This window comes from Labrus mixtus, chromosome 2, assembly GCF_963584025.1.
Source record: "Labrus mixtus chromosome 2, fLabMix1.1, whole genome shotgun sequence".
NCBI classification, from domain to species: domain Eukaryota; kingdom Metazoa; phylum Chordata; class Actinopteri; order Labriformes; family Labridae; genus Labrus; species Labrus mixtus.
Window position 1 is genome coordinate 32,672,368 of NC_083613.1, and position 19,591 is coordinate 32,691,958.

Sequence of the window (19,591 nt, forward strand, 5' to 3'; positions counted from 1 at the left end):
AATGCAGACTCTCATTATAACACCATATAGGGTGATAACGTTCTCTGATGCGTACGCTTTGTTTGCCTCCGTTGCACATAATGGGGAATATAGAAATACTAATTAGTTCTGTCTATATGCTCAGACTGGAATAACTGTTCAGTGCCTTCACACTGTGTGTGTGTGTGTGTGTGTTTGAGAAGGTGGGTTCAACCTGCTGACATTATTAGTTTTAGCAGAAGAGAGAGAAACCCCCTCGCACATCGCACTCAGAAAAGCGTCTGAAATGGAAATGTTCCTTTAACTTTATTTAAATGATCTCAGTCTGTAAGTGAGGCTTTACACTTCTGTATTCATACTTTGTGAGACGATGGGAGGTCAGGTTACGTGATGAAAAGTTTGTGGATGAGGCTAAACTGAGCCCCTCTGCTGCCAGCCTCATTAATAATGTCCCCCCCCTCCCCCCCCCCCACATAACACAGACTCCCCTCCAGTCAGAGAACACTACAGTAATCTGAAGGCTGAAACTGATGTGTTACATTAACGCACACTGGACTTGAATATTTGATGTTTACTCTGCACAACTGCACACGGCTCCTCCATTACACCTCCTGTACATTCTTGTGTTTTTATAAGAGCCTCGACCGATTCATCGATCCGGCCGATATTATCATATCGAGTGACTGTCTGTATCGGCTACTTTTAATCACAGATATGCGCCGATGTTGCTCGATTTCTTCACCGAAACAAAATGCAAACTATGTTGAAAAATGACGACTTGGAACGGGAGACTTTCTCAGTGTCGCAAAATCAGTGTGTTGGGAGAAGATCCTCCATGACCGAGCACAACACCTTCTTCACCTCTTTCCCCCGCTGTGTTCATTATCCCGCTCTCTTCTTCTTCTTTTGTCCGACTTTCAGCTTCTTCTTCTGCCAATAAACTTCTGTTCACGTCATCTATGTCGTGAGCACCGACGGGGGGAATCTTGAAGTCGAGGGGAATTCAGTTTTGCGCTGCATTTTTTTTTTTTTATACGATCGATATTTTGAATCAGCAAATCGATAATTCATCACGAGTGAGAGCGATGATTCATTGCTGTGTTGATATTTTGTCCCGTCTGAAATATGTTAAAATAAACATCCTGAACTTAGGGGGAGTGTTTTTTTAACTTAGCCATTTGAGTGTCAGATAAAGCGACTTATATTCAGCGTTATTGTATATCTATTCTTCATGTACTGTTATATCATAATTTCCCATCATCTACACATTCCTTTAATGACTGGATGGTGGCAACTGTTTCCTCCTTCCTTTCCTGATATAAAACCAGTACCAGAGAATAACGGCTCCTCAGCTGTAGTAACTTATTAAACAGGACGCCAACACGTTCACGATTCTTACAAGTGACATTTACAAAGCTGTTAATGGAGCACGGAGACTTTTATCACTCCCTGCTTTTATTTTGAATTCACTCTTTGTGTCGCTGCTGTCGGCTTTCTGTTTCTGCACACACACACACACACACACACACACACACAGACACACACACACAGACACACACACACACACACACACACACAGACACACACACACAGACACACACACACACACACAGACACACACACACACACACACACAGACACAGACACACAGACACAGACACACACACACACACAGACACAGACACACACACACACACACACACACACACACACACACACACAGACACACACACACACACACACACACACAGACACAGACACAGACACAGACACACAGACACACACACAGACACAGACACACACACACACACAGACACAGACACAGACACACACACACACACACACACACACACAGACACAGACACACACACACACACACACAGACACACACACACACACACACAGACAGACACAGACACACACACACAGACACAGACACACACACACAGACACACACACACACACACACAGACACACACACACACACACACACACACACACACAGACACACACACACACACACACACACACACAGACACACACACAGACACACACACACACACACACAATCTATAATTCTGATCATCTATCATGATGTGCTGTTATGCAAAATGAAGGCCCCAATTTTTAATGAGGGTTAACACTATCTGCTGATTAGACGGTACAGAGAGACAGGAAGGTACACACACACACACACACACACACACACACACACACACACACACACACTATTTATTGGACATAATTGGCTCAGCGGTATGAGACTTGGCTCTGCCTGATTCTCAATCATGAAGTCAGGAGTCGTCAGAAAATGTTCAGAAACACACACATGTTCCACACGTCGTATTCTGTGGACTGGAAGTGTCTCACCCCACAGAGGAAGTAGCATTAACAGCATTGGTCTTTTTCTATTTCACGCTCCAACCAAGTGTCGAACAATTTGCATCTCCCAGCAACACTTCTACATCTGTTGAGATGTAAATAGGGAGGGAGAGGAAGCAGAGGACGACAGGCGAGGGAGCGCAGCACGAGAAAAAAAAAAACAACAACAGCAATGAGATGCACCAAAAAGACGCAAATAACTGAAGAGGAGAAGTAGTCCAGCCCGTGACTGAAGAGAGGGGGGGGGGGGGGTCTGCTGCAGGGTGGGGAACTGTGGAAGAATGCAGAGATTTGATGTTGTATAAGTTTGGAGTGCACAGTGGGAGATACTGATCGGATCTTCAACTCCATGAACCTGCACGCTTAGTCAACAATCACTCATGTTTGTAATCCATTCATCTGCTGCTAATTCACTTTGAGTCTTCAATTTAACAGATTGTCAAAGAGTGTTTTAAAAAATGCAAAGTGAATCTTTTCATCAGCGTCTTTCTTCAAACCAAAGTCTTAAATCCAAAGATTCTTGATTTACCAACAAATCCTTTTCCAAAACAAAACACTTTTAGTTGAAAAATCAACAAACACTTCATGTGTTGTCATAATATTTGGCAATTCATTTGATTTTGATCCATGTATGAATCAAGAGCTGCAGCTCTAGTGTTTTTTTGGCGCCAAAAAAGTTACCGTAAATGTTCAACGCAGAATCAGAGCGCTCGTCAATGTCACATGTGACATTTGGCCAAAGCAGCCAGTAGAATCAAGAAGGAGGCGGGCTTTACTGCTTACTAGACAAAGCTCATTGAAGAGATTTATTCACCGTAACATCTAGGAGCAAAGCAACGGTGAGAACTCTACGTCTGCTCAAATTAATTTTTCCCACTTATTTTATTTGGTCGCCCGTATGCACACGCTGCCTCGATTATTTTTGGAGCAGCCGCACGTAACGCGATGCGTCGCTGTGTGATGGGGCGTTTAGGAGGCAGCACATGGTGTAAAAGTCCGCTGCAGAAATGCAAGAAGGCGGACGAAGCAGAAGAGTCTTTTATATTGACGCTCTCATGGTGAATTTTCCTGAATATTTCCTGCTGCCTTCTCACATCAGCTCACCTTGACTTCAAATGGAAACTTTACACCGGGGCAAGCAGGAAAAAGAGTTTTGTTCATGTGACAACAGCATATTTCACTCGTGTGTGTTTTTGCGTGTGTGTGCTCAGGTTTCAACCAGCCGGCCTGGTGGAGAGGATCCAAGCTATCGCTCAGAATGTCTCCAACATGGCCATCAGGGTGGAGCAGATACTGCAGAACAGCATGGTGCAAGGGAGAGGTAAGGCTTCTAGATGTTTTAAGCTTTGCACAGTAGGTGTGGCATTACTGGTCAAGTGGAGGTCAAGTTCCACTAAATGTTTATTTAAATGACTGCTTGAATATTCCTCACACAGCAGCAGACTCATAACTTCACTTCCTTTTGGTTGTCAGCAGAGCACCTGAGTGTGTTAGATACAAGGTTTTTAAGAAAATAAAGAACAGACAGAGACACAAAAGGACAGTCTAAAGCTCCTTTCTGAGTAGCTGGCCTTTTTTTCTGTTATTCAACTTGAAGCACAGCTGGGCTCATGAACAGCTGTCAGCTTGTGTTGGAGCGAAACCTCAATTTCTTAGAAGGGAACAACAGGAAACAGATCTGCAGACCTACACATGCAGAGGGAGAGAGAGAGAGAGAGAGAGACTCACACACACACACACAGTGACTTTAAACCCCTTTAATTATGATGACTAGCTTATTTCTCTAATGACACTCCTGACACCTCGCTAAATACAATGGTGTGTTGTAACCTCCGGTGTTGAAAAATGTAGCGAATGTGGAAGTGCAAAATCCTGCAGAGTGTCCACTTGAGGCTGGCTGCAGAAGAGAGTCACATACACACCCATTCAGTGAGCCTGTTTTTACAGCAGAAATGAACCTGTTCTAAATCCACTCTGATCCTGTATTTGATCATGTCTATAAACCCCTCTATTTCAGCCCTGCTCAGAACAGGCTGTTTCTGTGTCTGTACCTTTAAATATGTAAATGAGCTGTGTCTGACCACGCCCCCTCTCTGGAAGGGCTTGGGTGTACTCAGTCTTTCTCGCTCCATGTCCTATTGTTTACAGTGAGAAGGCAGACTCAGAGGGCAGAACAAACACCTAGCTGTGGGAGTGTCACCCACCTGGGGGAGGGGCTACTGCCCTTTGTGATGTCACGAAGGGAAAATCTCCAAACGGCTTGTTTGAGCACACATTTTCTGAAAAGTGGAGCAGGCAGAAGACGGAGAGGATGGACTTTTCTCATGATTGGGGGGTTTGTAGACGGACTAGAGACACATATTAGAGTTAGAGGAACATGGTGAAGTGTGTTTTATATAATATGTGACCTTTAAATGTAACTAAATGGTTTAAAGGGTCTGTTGTAAATACGAGACACTGCTTGTTTCTGTGTATTTTATCTTTGCTTTTCCGCTTCCTTCCCGTCCTTTGTTTGCTGTCTGGCTCATTTTAAATCAAACCTAAATAAAGCTCGTGACAGCTCGAGCTCGTACACGTACACACAAAATATCAACCATTATGATAATTCCTCCCTCCTTATCCTCCTCTCTCACTTTTTTTTTTCTCTTGAGGGTAATTGCCCAACTCTTTACAAGAGAATAAATGAGCGTTACATCTCCTTTTTTGTTTCCCCCCACTGCATCTGCAGGGGCGACGGCGCACGCCAAAACGCAAACACTGCTGCTTTCTCTAATCACAGATGAATTGAAACACTGCTGGCAGACTTTATTATCATACGGCTCAGTGGCAGTTTATTTATCTCGTGGTCAGGCATGTGCGAGAGGGAGCGACAGGAGAGAGAGAGAGGCGTGATTAGAATTTGCCTTCCTTTAAGCGCTGACAAGGCTTTTTATGTTCTGTCTGGCAGGGACAGGAGTCAAGTTTTTATCTCGTTAGTTGACCACATTTACAATAGTTGCTACTACGGTTGCTTTTGTAATCATATTTGTAGGCAGTGTGTGTCTCCGTCTGTGTGTTTCAGTGCGTGGAGAGAAGCCCCGGGGAAGACTTATGTGGAGAAAATTCTCTTTTTCATTAGGCAAATGGAAACAGACGGAACCTAGAGGAGCAAATTTGATGGTCCGCAGAGAGAGAGAGAGAGAGAGAGAGAGAGAGAGAGAAAGAGAGAAAGATGGCGTGTGGAAGAAGAAAACAATCAGGAATTAAAGCTACACTGCTTCTCTTCTGGGACTATACCATCCCAGTCTCTCTCTCTCTCTGTCACTCTGTGCCCTCCTCCTCCGTCACATCAGCAGCAGAGAGACAGTTAACTAAGTCAGTGGAGCAATTAATGCAGTGAGTTTAGCCTAAGTGAGCAGGCCGACTTGCTGGCGTAACCCCGGGGTTGGTTTGGCAGCGGTGGCGAGCGGGGGCTGTGCTGCTGCTCTTCTCAGAGCCCGCTGAACATCGAGCACTGCGGTGAGCCACGGGTTCAGCGATGATCCAAAAGACGACGCCACAGGGGATTTATGGACAATGACGGCACACGTGGTAAACGCTGGAGGTCGTGACGCTAATGATGATGGAGAACGCGTAATAAAATGTCCACAGACGAGAGAGTAGATGAAACTGTAAACCTGGAGGCTCTGCAGGGCTGAACCTGTGGAGCGGACAGATTTATGCAGTCACTTTTATGAAAATGATTCAATTGAATTCATAAAATCTGGATTTTAAAGAGAATTTGACCGGCGCCATATGCTGCTAAATGTGCTGATGGATAATATTTCTCTGGTCGATGGCCGTTATCAAGTGAGCTACGCTAACAATAATCAAATGGAGTAAGGGTTCTGGGTGAAGAAAAAGGCAGCAGCTCGAGGCCACAATGTTTCATTTAGCTTGAAATCTCAAAAACTGAGGTGGATCCTGTGTTGCTCTAAAGTTCGGCATACACTTCACAATTGTTTTAAAGTCATGGTGGAATGTCAGCTCACACTGTACGACTGACTCGACATGATGCACGACCAAAGCTCATGATTTATGGGCTCACACTGTAAGACCTAGTTGTAGTCGAAGTATTCTCCATTGCCAATAGAAAACTCCCAAAGACTGAGAGGTTAAAGTCAGATCTATGAGTAATCCAGTTGTGTCATGCATGAATCCAAAACACACACTTCTACTCTCTCTCTTACACACTCACACAATCTGCATCACAAATAAAAAAAACAAGTCTGCTATCAGCTAAATCAAAACTGATATTCTGATAGTCAGCTTGAGGTCTGCAGATATTTCCTGCCAACGTCTCCTTCAGGATTGGACGGGGAAGACAGATTCATCAGGCATGCCTGCTGTTGCCATGGTGATTTTGGACACAATCAGAAAAAAAAAAAAGGCCAAAGTCAGGTTGTCAGCTCTCGGCTCTGCTCTCTGTTGTATAACCAAAATTTCAAACAAGCCAGAGAATCGTGGGACTAGTTGGGAGCAGATGATCGGGATTGATTGGCTGTCGTGTCTCAGTGTTCACTGCCCCAATGAGGAAGGGCGATTGGTTGAATTTCAGGCCGTAAGACTAAAAATAATTGTGTCTAAATTGGGCAGAAAATGTATTGTGTACACCCAGCTTCAGCCTTCTCCACTCTAAATTAAATATACTTTTTATGACTGAATATTAAACCATATTCTTTGTGTTTCTACAGCGGTGAGAGATGGGACGTCAGGCCAGTGTGAAATACCAAGAGACCCCCGCTTCCCTGAGTGTCCGGGTAAAGTCGATGTAAGTGAATCACTTTAACAGCATTGCTGCACTTCCGCCATCATGTACGTTTTACCATCGTTCCCTACAAGAACATCTAAAAGTGCACCAGCTTTCAGTCGCGTACAGAAACTTATGGTTGTTCTGAGAAAACACTGTACAAGTGGATTTTCTTCACAATACGTCACCTGTTATGGCATCCCGGTTGCAATCATCCCAACATGACCCTAAAGTTTGAAAACTCACTGATCCAAAGCCATTTCTATTCTCTCCTGAGGATCTTCTCCAGCAGGATTAATGGATACTTGAGGTATAAGAAAGTCTGAAGTCAGAGTGTTGAGTGTCACAAAGGTGGCTCTCTTATAACCTGTCTAGATCGCCATGGTAACTGGTCCTGCACATCAACCTTGTTTACTTGATAATGAGTTAAAAAAGATAGAAAAAGAGTATGACAGCAATGTGATGTATCTTCACTTATATGCTCCCTTCATCACCATGCAGTGGATGCGAGCACGTTGGACATCTGACCCCTGCTACGCCTTCTACGGCGTCGATGGCTCAGACTGCTCCTTTCTCGTCTACCTGAGTGAGGTGGAGTGGTTCTGCCCCCCGCAGGCCTGGAGGAATCAAAGCAGCCCGCCCACCCAGCACACACATCAGATAAAGGCCCCAAAGAGACAGGTGAGGAGAGTTCTTACAGGTACACCCAGTCTAAAACAAAAATGTAGCTATGGACCCCTCAGGTATTGGAGCAAAGCATGGAGCAAAGTTGTAGGACACGCCCACCCAGATGCTCACTCAGGTGTCCCTGCGACTGCAAACAGATCCGGCCAATCGGAGGAAAGTGATCGAAAACCTTCTGCTTGTAAAATAACAAAAAAGATTGTCTTCCCTCAAATGTGATGTTGGCTCTGTTGCCAGGCGATCTGATGATCTTCACCTCCGGCTCAATGAACAGTTCCCTGCTCTTTTATTAACCCTGACATTAAAATGTGCTTCTGTTCTTGAATCTTTGCTTAAACACGATCCAGATGTTGAACTGCTTTTCTTTTTTTCTGAAGCCGAACGCTCGGTCAGACCTCGGCTCAGACAAAACCAAGTGTTCAAATTAAAGAAGAAATCAGAGCAACAGCTCCTCAAAGAGAAATCTGAGGGGAGAAACGTGCTGAAGAATGCAGCTGATTATTGGAGTACTCTAGCCTAGTGGTTCTCAACTGGTGGGTTGGGACCCCAAAATGGGTCGCGGAGCAGTTTGCAGTGGGTCTTGAAAGTAAAATGAATGAAAGCAGGCGTTTGCAGCATTCTGTTTTTTCCAGACACAAATAATTACACATGGAGAAAATATTTGAGGAACTTTATTTCACTTACTAATAAAATCATCTAAAGAAATGAGTGGAACTTGCGCCAAAAAATCCCCGTTTATCGTCACCACTACAAATGATTCACTGGGAAATTAAACTTTTATTTTGATGTAACTCTTTTGTTTATGAACCTGGTGCTTCATAGAGAGCGGTACTAAGACTCCTTCAGTTTAAATGTTCAGCTAGTGAAGGCCCCGTGTCCTCACGGTTTGTCCTGGAAAGAATAACGCTGGCTGTGCGCTGAAAAGGAAAGCGCTGTCTCCATGACAACAGTCTGTTGACAACGGGCGCTGTATGACCGACACTGCTCGGTTACTTTTTACGGCATGTTTTATATTCGTTAGTTTATTTCCTGATCAGACACGGAGCGAGGAGGATGAGGGTACAAGAGACGGTCTTTGGGAGGTAAACACACGGGAATATCATACATTTGGAAAAAAGAGCGCCGGTGATGTCAACATCGGCTTTCTGAAAAGTTGAAAGATTTTCAATTTGAGCGCTCGGAGCGGCCGCACAAAAAAAGGATGAGCGCTCGGACTAAAGACGCTGGGCGCTGCGCTTTTTCGCCAGGTGGCCGCCTGCTGCTGTGAACGCTCTCTACTCATGAAACTGAAAAAGGAGGCTGGCGCTCTGAGAAAAAACGCCATGTGGACACGGGGCGTAAATCTGTACAAGCCGCAGTGTGCACACTCTCTCTGTGACTGTTTTGTTTCCATCCACAGGAACCTTTTCAGTCTCTTAATGTGTTTCTGTTGGAGCACAAAGAGATCGTTAAAGTTTCAAGTTAGTTGTAAAAAGTGAGGTGTGTGTGCATTATATCTGTGTGTGTACTCGTTCACCTTGGATTTCACACTTTATTTATCCGCAGGAGCAGTTACATTTCCAGGAGGCAAAGCAGAATGTCAGTGTAAATGAAGACTGATATCTCCATCTTACCCTGTGACCCAAATTACTGAACTGTGGATTACAGTCTGTCTGTATCTGTGACACAAACAGCTGAGCCAAGGTTGTTCTCAGAGGAGACACGTTTGTTTTCTTTATAGCAGCAGAAGCTCTACTCTCTCACCAATACATTTTTATTTGTTCGACTTTGAGAAACTAACGGTTCTCCTAGGACCCTTACATATCAGCAGAGGAAAAGCAAATGTTGCATCGTGTTGCAAAAATGGTTTATTCTTAAAAAATCTACCAGGGGGAGATTTTCTTCTTGTGCGGAGAGAGAACAGGAATACCTTTACACACAAACAGAGATTTAAATCTCAGGTTACATCAGCTGAAAAAAAAAAAACAGACGTTATGCTCAAAAGATTTTATTTGCTTTACGGTCCAAAACAAGAAAAAAACAACACAACGAGTCTCAAGCAGCGCTGACCGCTTAACGAGTAGAGGTGGGAAATAAAAGTGATGCAGGGAATATATCACCGTCCTGACTTGTGTCATTCAATTATCACATCACCGGTGGCACATGCAGATATCTATGATAAAAACATGGCGGTCTAAACAACTTTCCCTGGAAGTTAGTGTCATCGCGTCATCCTCACGGTGGCGCTTGTGATGTGAACGAGGGGTAACAACAGGAAGTGAATTAGCTGGAGAAGAAGACAGCGGGATCACGTCTGACTGATGTGAGAAGGAGTTAGATGATGAAGCATGATAAGAGAGGAGAAACGGACACTAAATGTCTGTGAATAATCTATTCATCTTGCACTTTACTATTTTAAGGAAGGAGACCAAGTGAAGGAGTTTAGGTATCTCGGGGTCTTGTTAACGAGTGAGGGTAAAATGTGATTGGCTCAGCGTCGGGCGTTGTACTGAACTGTTGTGGTGAAGAGGGAGCTGAGCCTGAAGGCAAAACTCTCCATTTACCGGTCGATCTTCGTTCCATCCCTCACCTGTGGTCATGAGCTTTGGGTGGTGAACGAATGAATCAAATCGCGGATACAAATCCTGAGGAGGGTGTCTGAACTCAACCTTAGAGATAAGGTGAGTGCTCAGGTGAGGGAGGCTTGGAGTAGAGCCACTACTCCTTCACATGGAAAGGATGCCGGTTGAGGTGGTGCGGGCATCTGATTAGGATGCATCCTTCCGGGAGTTTTTCCGGGCAACTGGGAGGAGACCCCGTCGTAGACCCAGAGGTCACTGGAGGGATTATAGAGTATACCCCAACTGGCCTGGGAGCGCCTCAGAACCCCCCAGGAGGAGCTGGAGAGAAGGAAGTCTTTTAGGGGGGCATTTGGTGTTCTTCAGTCAATTAGATACATTTTATGATTGTCTTGCAATTTATCAAATCAACTTGCCTTATCAATTATCCCAGAATAGCTGTATCATGGGCATCTTATCTGGATTCATATTGTCCTCATAAACGAGCCAGTCATGCTTTTCTCAAAGACATTAAGACAGCTTGATAGAGCATCCAATTATGAGAAAAGCTGAAAATATGGCCTGATGACTGTACCAAATAGAACAGTCAGAGGATCTGCAAAGATCGAAATAACAATGGAAGAACGCACAAAGGGACATGGTGACTAAGCCAGCAGGAAGTGAGACACTTTCAAACTAAAACGTTAAACACAGACGTCAGCAGGAAAGTAAGCACATAGCTGTCGCAATAACTTTGGAACCCTTTCTGTCTGATGTTGTTGATACTTTTCGACTTCCTCGTCCCTTAATCCGTCTCTCATTTCACTTCCTGTCAGGCTGCCTTCCGGACAGACCTCTCTGTACTGCTGGACCAGGTGGGGACCGGAAAGGAGTCCCTCAGCTTCATGAGGCGCAGAATCCGCCGCCTCGCACAGCAGTGGGCGACGGCCGCCAACCGCCTGGATGTGAAGCTGGAGCAACGGTGGAGGGACCAGAAGAAGGTGAGAGAAGGAGGCGGGATGAAAACGAAACAAAGTGATCAATGATGGTGGATGTTAAAGGTCACATTCTCCTAACTTTTCAAATAGTTTCAATAAGTCTCAGAGCTCCTCAAAACATATCTGTGAAGTGTCTTGTTCTAAATCCACTCTGATCCTGTATTTGATCATGTCTATAAACCCCTCTATTTCAGCCCTGCTCAGAACAGGCTGTTTCTGTGTCTGTACCTTTAAATATGTAAATGAGCTGTATCTGACCACGCCCCCTCTCTGGAAGGGCTTGGGTGTACTCTGTGCTTTCTCGCTCCATGTCCTATTGTTTACTGTGAGAAGGCAGACTCAGAGGGCAGAACAAACACCTAGCTGTGGGAGTGTCACCCACCTGGGGGAGGGGTTACTGCCCTTTGTGATGTCATGAAGGGAAAATCTCCAAACGGCCTGTTTGAGCACACATTTTCTGAAAAGTGGAGCAGGCAGAAGACGGAGAGGATGGACTTTTCTCATGAACAGGGAGTTTATAGACAGACTAGAGACACATATTAGAGTTAGAGGAACATGGTGAAGTATATTCTACATCATATGTGACCTTTAAATTAGGTATTTTTCCACTTTGTTTGGGTACTTTATTTGCATTTTTGTCAGGCGGTCTGCAAAGTGCAGCTGAAAACAGATAGTGGAAAAGGTGTCATATTCAACACAAACAGTAATCCTTAATTAATAAAAGCTAGAGTATGAAGGAGGAGGCGGAGAGACAACAAGACGATTGTATTCTTGTACATTCACACGCATTGGTCACCTGATAATCCAGATCCATAGAGTACCACCTCAAGTGTGTTAGAACACTTCAAGTTATCTACAAAGTCTTCCACTTCAATTGAGGATTCAAGGCTGGAGAAACGCTTCTTCAATTCACAATGTCAGGCAAGGGAAACGCAGTTTTCCACGCAAGATGTCGGGCATAAAAAGCCTTTTATTCATGAGGGTTCTCGGTCTGAATGATGGTGGGTGACAAATGATAGTGGGAGGTAATGATAGGTTGTCATTCATCGCTGCCTCGTGCATTCTTCCTCTGTAATCGCCGTGTAACAGTCGTTCTGTAGCCGTTCAAAAATACTTTCCAACAGAGCTGAACGCCGTACAGTAAGAATCTACTGCCGTCAGACCGGGACGTCTGGTTCTGGTCGGCACTGAAGCAGTTCAGCGTGGACTTTGGTAACTTCACGCATGTAGCCGTGCATGCCAAAGACCCGGTGAGACGAGGAGAGAGATGGAAGGTGAGGGAGACGGAGTGAATATAAGGCAGGTGATGAATGATTGGGATTATGATGAAATGCCAGGCATGTGCCAGCGCCAGAGGGGGAAGAATAAAGTGAGAAAAGGAAGGGCATGAGGTTGGAAGTGAGGGAGGTACTGTGGAATATGGATTAGGAGAGGATTGATGAAGGTGGAAGGAGGAGTCGTGAAACACCGCTGAGACGCAGACTGGAAGGTGCCTATTGATGTTGAGTATTTCATTAAAAACTGGATTTAATATAAAACTAGGGCTATAATATAAAGTCCTACTTCTCCAAATGTCAATGAAAGCAATGTGTAATTAAAACTTTGGGAGTCCTCCAAACTTTCTCTGCTGCGTGTAACCTTTCAATACTATTGTGGAGTGTCCCTACCTAAGTTAAACTTCCCATCATGCTCTGAGACGACTCATAATCTTTCCATTAACGACCACGGCGACAAATGTATCGCTTAATGCGAGCGGGCAGATCGGGGCTTCCTCTCTCTCCGGAATGTTTCTCCCTGCCTTCGTCTCTGCCTCTAAAATAAGTTAACAAGGGTTGGAAATAGTCCTCTGTCATTGAGATGGATGTTCTCTTTTCTTGTAGTGCACTGAGGGGATTTGTTATCCTCTATCACGGCGCCGTGGCTGCTCGAGCAGCCTTTATGCCTTACAACGTTTTGAAGCCGCTATCTCAACAGCAGATGTCCTGGCGTTTGCGAGAGTTAGCCTTGGCTGTCAAAAGCTGTTTATCACAATAATTAGAAAGCCGAAGTGAAAATGTGTTTGCGTCTGCCTGCGTGTGTGTGTGTGTGTGTGTTTGAGCATGACTGCTAATTGGATAGCTTTGCAATAGAAGCCAAAGGGAGAATCTCATACATTTTATTTTGAAATTAAATCTCAGTCGGCAGCAATCAAATTTACGTTTTTCGACTGCTGCCCTCACAGGGAGATTAATTTTCAATCATTTTCGAAAGAACAATATTAGATTTGAATTAACTCTGACCTCTGTGAAACACGGTTTGATGTGAACCGACTCTGGCCCTTCACCCTCCTAAAGCCCGTCTCAATAATAATCTGTTGTTTCTAATAGACGTTTAAGCATTCTGCCTGAGTGTGCGGTCTTTACGTCTCCAACAGCGTCTGTGGACTCACTTCTGTTTCCTTGTTTGGCTTTTCTCTTTGATTGCGAGTGTGAGTGGATGTTTACTCTGAAAAAGAATAAATTAGCAGAGACGAGATGGCAAGCATGGCAGGAGAAAGAGTCTGGAGCGAGAGGAGAGAAAACGAGACGACTCTTTTCAAACTGTCAAAGGCAGGAACTTATTCTGAAGGTTTCTTTTTTCTTTTTTTTTTACCTTAGAATCACAGCAGAAGAGATTTAAGCGCAGTCAAATGTGTTTGAGAGGCGGACGCTTTTGTATGCAGAGTGCCTCTGTGAGTGAAGCAGAAGCTTGCCTTAGATATTCTTGGAAGTCTCTTTTTTTTATTATTTAGTGACTAATCTGTCTATTTCCTCAGTGGAGTTCAAATCAAGTCGAGACATCAAAGCAGACACATTCAGATCAGCTGTGGCGTAATGGAGAGGTTATTTCAGAGATGATGGCACACATTGAAGACACTGACTGACCACGTCCTGTTAACCTCCAACAGGGTGCTCTCTGCATGTGTGGTGTTACGTTTAGTGTCCCAGCGAGTGAATCTGTGTGCACCGACTGTGAGCTTCCACATTTAGTGTTTGTCAGCGTATGCCTAACCGCTAATTTCCTGTCTCCCTGTGTCTGCCCTCCTGAGAGTAAATTGACCCCTGACTGATGAAGTGCAGACAGTGAAGCAGACTAATGGGATATGGAAGGTGAGGTGAGTGTAAAGGGGGAGTAAAGGGGGGGAGTAAGAAAGTTAAAATGAGGAGGAAAGAGGAGGGAGTGGGGGGGGGGGGGGGGGTAAAGAGGTAAAGACGAGGAGGAAAGAGGAGGGAGTGGGGGGGTAAGGAGGTAAAGACGAGGAGGAAAGAGGAGGGAGTGGGGGGGTAAGGAGGTAAAGACGAGGAGGAAAGAGGAGGGAGTGGGGGGGTAAGGAGGTAAAGAAGAGGAGGAAAGAGGAGGGAGTGGGGGGGTAAGGAGGTAAAGAAGAGGAGGAAAGAGGAGGGAGTGGGGGGGTAAGGAGGTAAAGAAGAGGAGGAAAGAGGAGGGAGTGGGGGGGTAAGGAGGTAAAGAAGAGGAGGAAAGAGGAGGGGGTGGGGGGGTAAGAAGGTAAAGAGGAGGGAGTGGGGGGTGGGGGGGTAAGGAGGTAAAGAGGAGGAGGAAAGAGGAGGGAGTGGGGGGGTAAGGAGGTAAAGAAGAGGAGGAAAGAGGAGGGAGTGGGGGGGTAAGAAGGTAAAGAGGAGGGAGTGGGGGGGTAAGGAGGTAAAGAAGAGGAGGAAAGAGGAGGGGGTGGGGGGGTAAGGCGGTAAAGAGGAGGGAGTGGGGGGGTAAGGAGGTAAAGAGGAGGAGGAAAGAGGAGGGAGTGGGGGGGGTAAGGAGGTAAAGACGAAGAGGAAAGAGGAGGGAGTGGGGGGTAAGAAGGTAAAGACGAAGAGGAAAGAGGAGGGAGTGGGGGGTAAGGAGGTAAAGACGAGGAGGAAAGAGGAGGGGGTGGGGGGGTAAGGAGGTAAAGACGAGGAGGGGGTGGGGGGGTAAGAAGGTAAAGAGGAGGAGGAAAGAGGAGGGAGTGGGGGGGTAAGGAGGTAAAGACGAAGAGGAAAGAGGAGGGAGTGGGGGGGTAAGGAGGTAAAGACGAGGAGGAAAGAGGAGGGGGTGGGGGGGTAAGGAGGTAAAGACGAGGAGGGGGTGGGGGGGTAAGAAGGTAAAGAGGAGGAGGAAAGAGGAGGGAGTGGGGGGGTAAGGAGGTAAAGACGAGGAGGAAAGAGGAGGGAGTGGGGGGTAAGAAGGTAAAGAGGAGGGAGTGGGGGGGTAAGGAGGTAAAGACGAAGAGGAAAGAGGAGGGAGTGGGGGGTAAGAAGGTAAAGACGAAGAGGAAAGAGGAGGGAGTGGGGGGGTAAGAAGGTAAAGAAGAGGAGGAAAGAGGAGGGAGTGGGGGGGGTTAGGTCGGAGGGAATGTGACAGGAAGGAGGGAAGACGTGAGGAGAAAGAAAGAGGAAGTAGTCTGAGGATGATGGAGAAGGTGAGAGTAAGGGTAGAGTAGTGATGGTTGGTAGTGCCAGCTTGTGCTGCCACCCGTTGGCCTTTCAGCCGACAGCTGCGACCTTCATAAGGGGCTGCAGAGCGTGAGCCAACAGGGTCACACACACACACACACACACACACACACACACACACACACACACACACACACACACACACACACACACACACACACACACACACACCCTCCGAGTCAAACACACATGTATCCACGCGCTAACAGATGCTGAGACAGGCATTAGCATTCCCTCGTCGTTAGCCTGTTAGCGATGAGTGGAGCCGAGTGGCGTGCTACCACAGACTTGAGAGCCACTTCTACTCTCCTGCTCTCGTGTGTGCGGCGCCCCAAGGACTTTTTCAAGGATTTTTTTTTTTTTTTTTTACCCCGGCGCACACTCTCACATTACATGAAACATCCGTCACATCACACACAAAAGAGTTTCTTATGCTTACCCCAGTTATATAAGTCCTTAAAATAAAACCTTCAGAACACGGGGAAATGTACTGAAAAGACCTCGCTTCATGCCGTAATACTGGAGCGAGCGAGGTGGCGTGCATGCACACAGCAGACGGAGGTGAGTGAGATTTGAGCGCGAGTGTGTTGTTATCGTACTTCTCTGGGTGTCTCAGCGGGGGTTCTGTTAAGTCTTTGTATTCAATCCCCCAAAGGATGCTAAGACAAGCGCTGAAGCTTTTTGGTTCCCTTTTGAGAGTCCCCTCCGCGAGCTGGCGGAGCGTTCACGTCGAACACATACAAACATCCACACGCACACGGAGCTCATTGATGCGTGTCAGCGTGAAACAAATGCACGAACACAAACACAAACAAACAACTTTCAAACGCCACCATCATCAGACACACGCCATCTGGGAGTAGCAGAAGTCCGCTGTATGAAGAGCGCTCTACACTCTGGCTGTGTGATCAGACTCCTGAGGGAGGCAGCTGGCCCTGATATCAGCTTCAGCTGCAGAGCTACTCCCTCAGCTTGATTTTTACATGCGAGTGCGTAATGCAAATATGTGACAATGTGCTTTGATCAGAGTGTTTCTCTCTCCTCTGGGTTCTACCTTTAATTCAGCCTGGTGATGAAGTGCTGCTTTGATAACAATCGTCTTAAAGTTAGCATCATCACTTCTCCTCTGTTGGTCGGTTAAAGGAGGAATGTGAGACTTTTTGACCCAGTAGATGTCGCCCTTGAGCACCAGCATGAAACCAAAACAAACTTCTGCTTGGCCACGCCTCCTCCATCCTGAAGCCTCCGCCCTCCTCCAGAGACACACCTCCAACCCCTCTACACTCGAGTTTACATGACGGTGTTATCAATGAGAACGCACCATGATTAAGCACCATTAAGCGCAAGAGGTGGGCTAAATTGTCCTTTGCTCGAGCTGCAATCACCTGTGTCCTGCATTGTTGTGTTAGCATGCTAATGTTAGCGCTCTTTAGTTAGCTTGTAGCTTCATATTGAACATAAACTGACACAGAATGATCGTGATCTAAAAACTCTTACTAACATCCAAATAATCAGTGAGTATGTTCTTCTTCTTCTCTCTAGTTCTTGACTAAAACAGCTTTTATACACAAGGGGAGGAGCCGGCCGTCCCGTCCATGTAAACACGACTCTGACAACAACACAGCCAGCGGGACTCGAGCTTCTCCCTCATTGTAGACAGTCATGACTCAGAGACACATTTACACAGGACAGACTGGATTTATGATTTATTTATGTGTAAAATGTTGAACATTCTGCCTTTCACCTGACCTATTTCTGTGCCACTTTGTTCCGGGTTATCACCTGTTATCCCCTGGCCCTGCAGCTTGAGTGACAGCTGGCTCGGTCCTGAGCGTTAGTTTCTCTATTGTCCTAACTCGGCTCGTAGGCCATGACAAAAGACGGGAGGAGCCATGAGGTGCCAAAGTAAATGAATCATGTATCTAAAAAATTAAGCAAATAAATCCAAGATAACAATTTGTTCTGTTTGTAACATCAGTGGTGTGTGTGTGAGTGTGTGTGTGTGTGAGTGTGTGTGAGTGTGAGTGTGTGTGAGTGTGTGTGTGAGTGTGAGTGTGAGTGTGTGTGAGTGTGTGGTGAAGAGTGCACTAACACACAGAAAGACTTATCTAAACTCAGTGGTGCAGACGTTGGTCTGGCCGGGAGAGAGAGGGAGTGTGGCACACAGGAAGCTGGCGTTTACCTCTGGAGCACCTGGGCCCGTTGCTCAGGTGCTCCAGAGCGAGCAGGATATGACCTTTGACCTCTCTGGCACCTCAAAGCTGCACAGAAACATTCAAGCAGGAGCCGTCACGCTACACGCATAATGTGTGCGTCCATTGTTGTGAACATATATTATAACATTTTTAAACGTCTAGACCCTGAAGATGACGAGAAAAAAACACCCTGTTTTTTTCACCAATACGTTAATATTAGTAACTGGAGATAAATGCTGCCGAAAAGAGAGATAGTGAAATCACTCATCAGTAGTCGGATCGTTGGGCTGGAGTCTCCGGTTATGCAAAGCAGCTTTATCTCCCTCTATATGAACTTTGCATCGTCGTATGGATGCCAGTTTGATCAAGTTTTCAGTTATGTAAATCGGCCTCTTTATGAACTTTACATTTGTGTTTTGAAGCCTGTTTTTATAGGATGCAATCCAGCTCTCCCTCTACTGTGTGATATTTCTCATATTTATTCAGCAGTGTGTGTGTGTGTGTGTGTGTGTGTGTGTGTGTGTGTGTGTGTGTGTGCTGCTGCTGCTGCTGCTGCCAGTGTGTGAAATTGGGCTCCTTCTGTCTCCAGTATTTGCATGTTTGCCAGTGTTTGTGTGATCCATCCTCACCACCACCACCGAGCCAGGAGAGTGAATAGCACTGGCGCCACAAAATTCTCACTCTTACCATCTGCCACCCAAACTGTAATTAAATTTCACTTATCTTCTTCATGAAGCAGAAGTTAATAGAGCGGCCTTATTAAATCAGGGGATTTTTCACGCCATGCTGCAGTGTCACTGGAGCTTGACTCTGCTGCACACGCACCATTGTCTCATATTTTTCCTGCATTTTGCACATGTTAACTTTTATGACATCAGCGGGCTGACTTTAGCAGTTCAACTGGGGCTTTTGTTTTCCAAATATCAACATTTCAGTTTCGTCTCGCTTCCTGTCGTCAGATATAATCTCCCAGCATGCACTTACCTTTTCGAGCAGAGTGCGACGACGCTGGGGGAACTTTCTGGCAAACCAACACTGGCTGACTTTGAGCTCATTTGGTATGTTTCACGGAGGTGTTCATGCTGCGTTGGTTCATCAGGATTACTCAGCAGAGCAACATTTTGGACATGGTCGTGTTTAATCCGCTGTGAAAGGCAACATGTTGCTCATTTCTCGTTGTGAAGCAGTGATTATGTTGTTTCATGGACATGTGTTACACTGTAGGCCGAACGTGCTCAGCGTGTTTAACATAGACTGTGATCATTTCTTCACATGTTACATGATGTGTCAAACAAAAGGCTATTTCCCCCCCGTCTGCTGCTGACCAATCAGAGCAGTGCAGACGTCCCCGGTGCATATGGATGGAATGAGCTTTACAGTCCATAATGATTTCTGCACATGCTGTCCCGTTGGTGCATGAGGGGATAATTCTTTGGGGATTTTAAAAGAATTACTTTTCAGTTTCCATAATTTTCTTTTGGGTAGAGTCTGAAATTGTGATGATTCTAATCCTCAAACTCATTAAAACAGTTTGCACTGCACAAGCTTAACTTTCAAGGAGCTTAACTTCACACTAGGC

General features: G+C 45.7%; 2 protein-coding genes across 2 annotated transcripts in view; one reads left to right on the forward strand and one right to left on the reverse strand.

Moving 5' to 3' along the window:
- Positions 1–19,591, reverse strand: part of LOC132992953 (uncharacterized) — a 277,165-nt gene that overhangs the window by 113,225 nt on the left and 144,349 nt on the right. The window lies entirely within an intron of this gene.
- Positions 1–19,591, forward strand: part of LOC132992831 (alpha-1,6-mannosylglycoprotein 6-beta-N-acetylglucosaminyltransferase B-like) — a 137,842-nt gene that overhangs the window by 54,189 nt on the left and 64,062 nt on the right. Inside the window, exons 4-7 of the mRNA XM_061062354.1 lie at positions 3,573–3,682; positions 7,074–7,150; positions 7,631–7,810; positions 11,187–11,351. Of these exons, the coding sequence (XP_060918337.1) occupies positions 3,573–3,682; positions 7,074–7,150; positions 7,631–7,810; positions 11,187–11,351 (532 nt within the window). The remainder of the gene's footprint in view (positions 1–3,572; positions 3,683–7,073; positions 7,151–7,630; positions 7,811–11,186; positions 11,352–19,591) is intronic.